Source organism: Anarrhichthys ocellatus, unplaced genomic scaffold (genome assembly GCF_004355925.1).
Source record: "Anarrhichthys ocellatus isolate YVR2014 unplaced genomic scaffold, GSC_Weel_1.0 scaffold9260, whole genome shotgun sequence".
Classification (NCBI taxonomy): domain Eukaryota; kingdom Metazoa; phylum Chordata; class Actinopteri; order Perciformes; family Anarhichadidae; genus Anarrhichthys; species Anarrhichthys ocellatus.
In genome coordinates this window covers 901-1429 of record NW_022289234.1, presented here as the reverse complement: position 1 = coordinate 1429, position 529 = coordinate 901, and the positions used below count along the sequence as shown (strand labels likewise).

At 75.0% G+C, this 529-nt stretch overlaps 1 protein-coding gene across 1 annotated transcript in view; it reads right to left on the bottom strand.

Annotated features, from left to right (window-relative positions):
* Nucleotides 1-14: 14 nt before the first annotated feature.
* Nucleotides 15-529, bottom strand: part of LOC116380862 (sporozoite surface protein 2-like) — a gene marked incomplete at its 3' end in the record, with an annotated part of 1232 nt that continues 717 nt past the window's right edge. Inside the window, exon 3 of the mRNA XM_031842692.1 lies at nucleotides 15-515. Within this exon, the coding sequence (XP_031698552.1) occupies nucleotides 15-515 (501 nt within the window). The remainder of the gene's footprint in view (nucleotides 516-529) is intronic.

Genomic DNA, 529 nt, shown 5'->3' with positions numbered 1-529 from the left:
GCCAAGAGGGGGACGGGGCTCCAGAGGCTGCTGGGGGCCAAGAGGGGGACGGGGCTCCAGAGGCTGCTGGGGGCCAAGAGGGGGACGGGGCTCCAGAGGCTGCTGGGGGCCAAGAGGGGGACGGGGCTCCAGAGGCTGCTGGGGGCCAAGAGGGGGACGGGGCTCCAGAGGCTGCTGGGGGCCAAGAGGGGGACGGGGCTCCAGAGGCTGCTGGGGGCCAAGAGGGGAACGGGGCTCCAGAGGCTGCTGGGGACCAAGAGGGGAACGGGGCTCCAGAGGCTGCTGGGGACCAAGAGGGGAACGGGGCTCCGGCGGCTGGAGATCGGGCGGGGAACAGGCTCGGAGACAGCTGGGGGTTGCTGCGGCTCTGAGACAGCTGGGGCTGGGGGTCGCTGCGGCTCTGAGGTCGCTGCGGCACCGGGACGACAGCGGCTGGAGGCCGCGGCGGCACGGAGGCCGCGGCGGCACGGAGGCCGCGGCGGCACGGAGGCCGCGGGAGCGGGGGGGGAAAATCGCTGAGGCCCAGCGG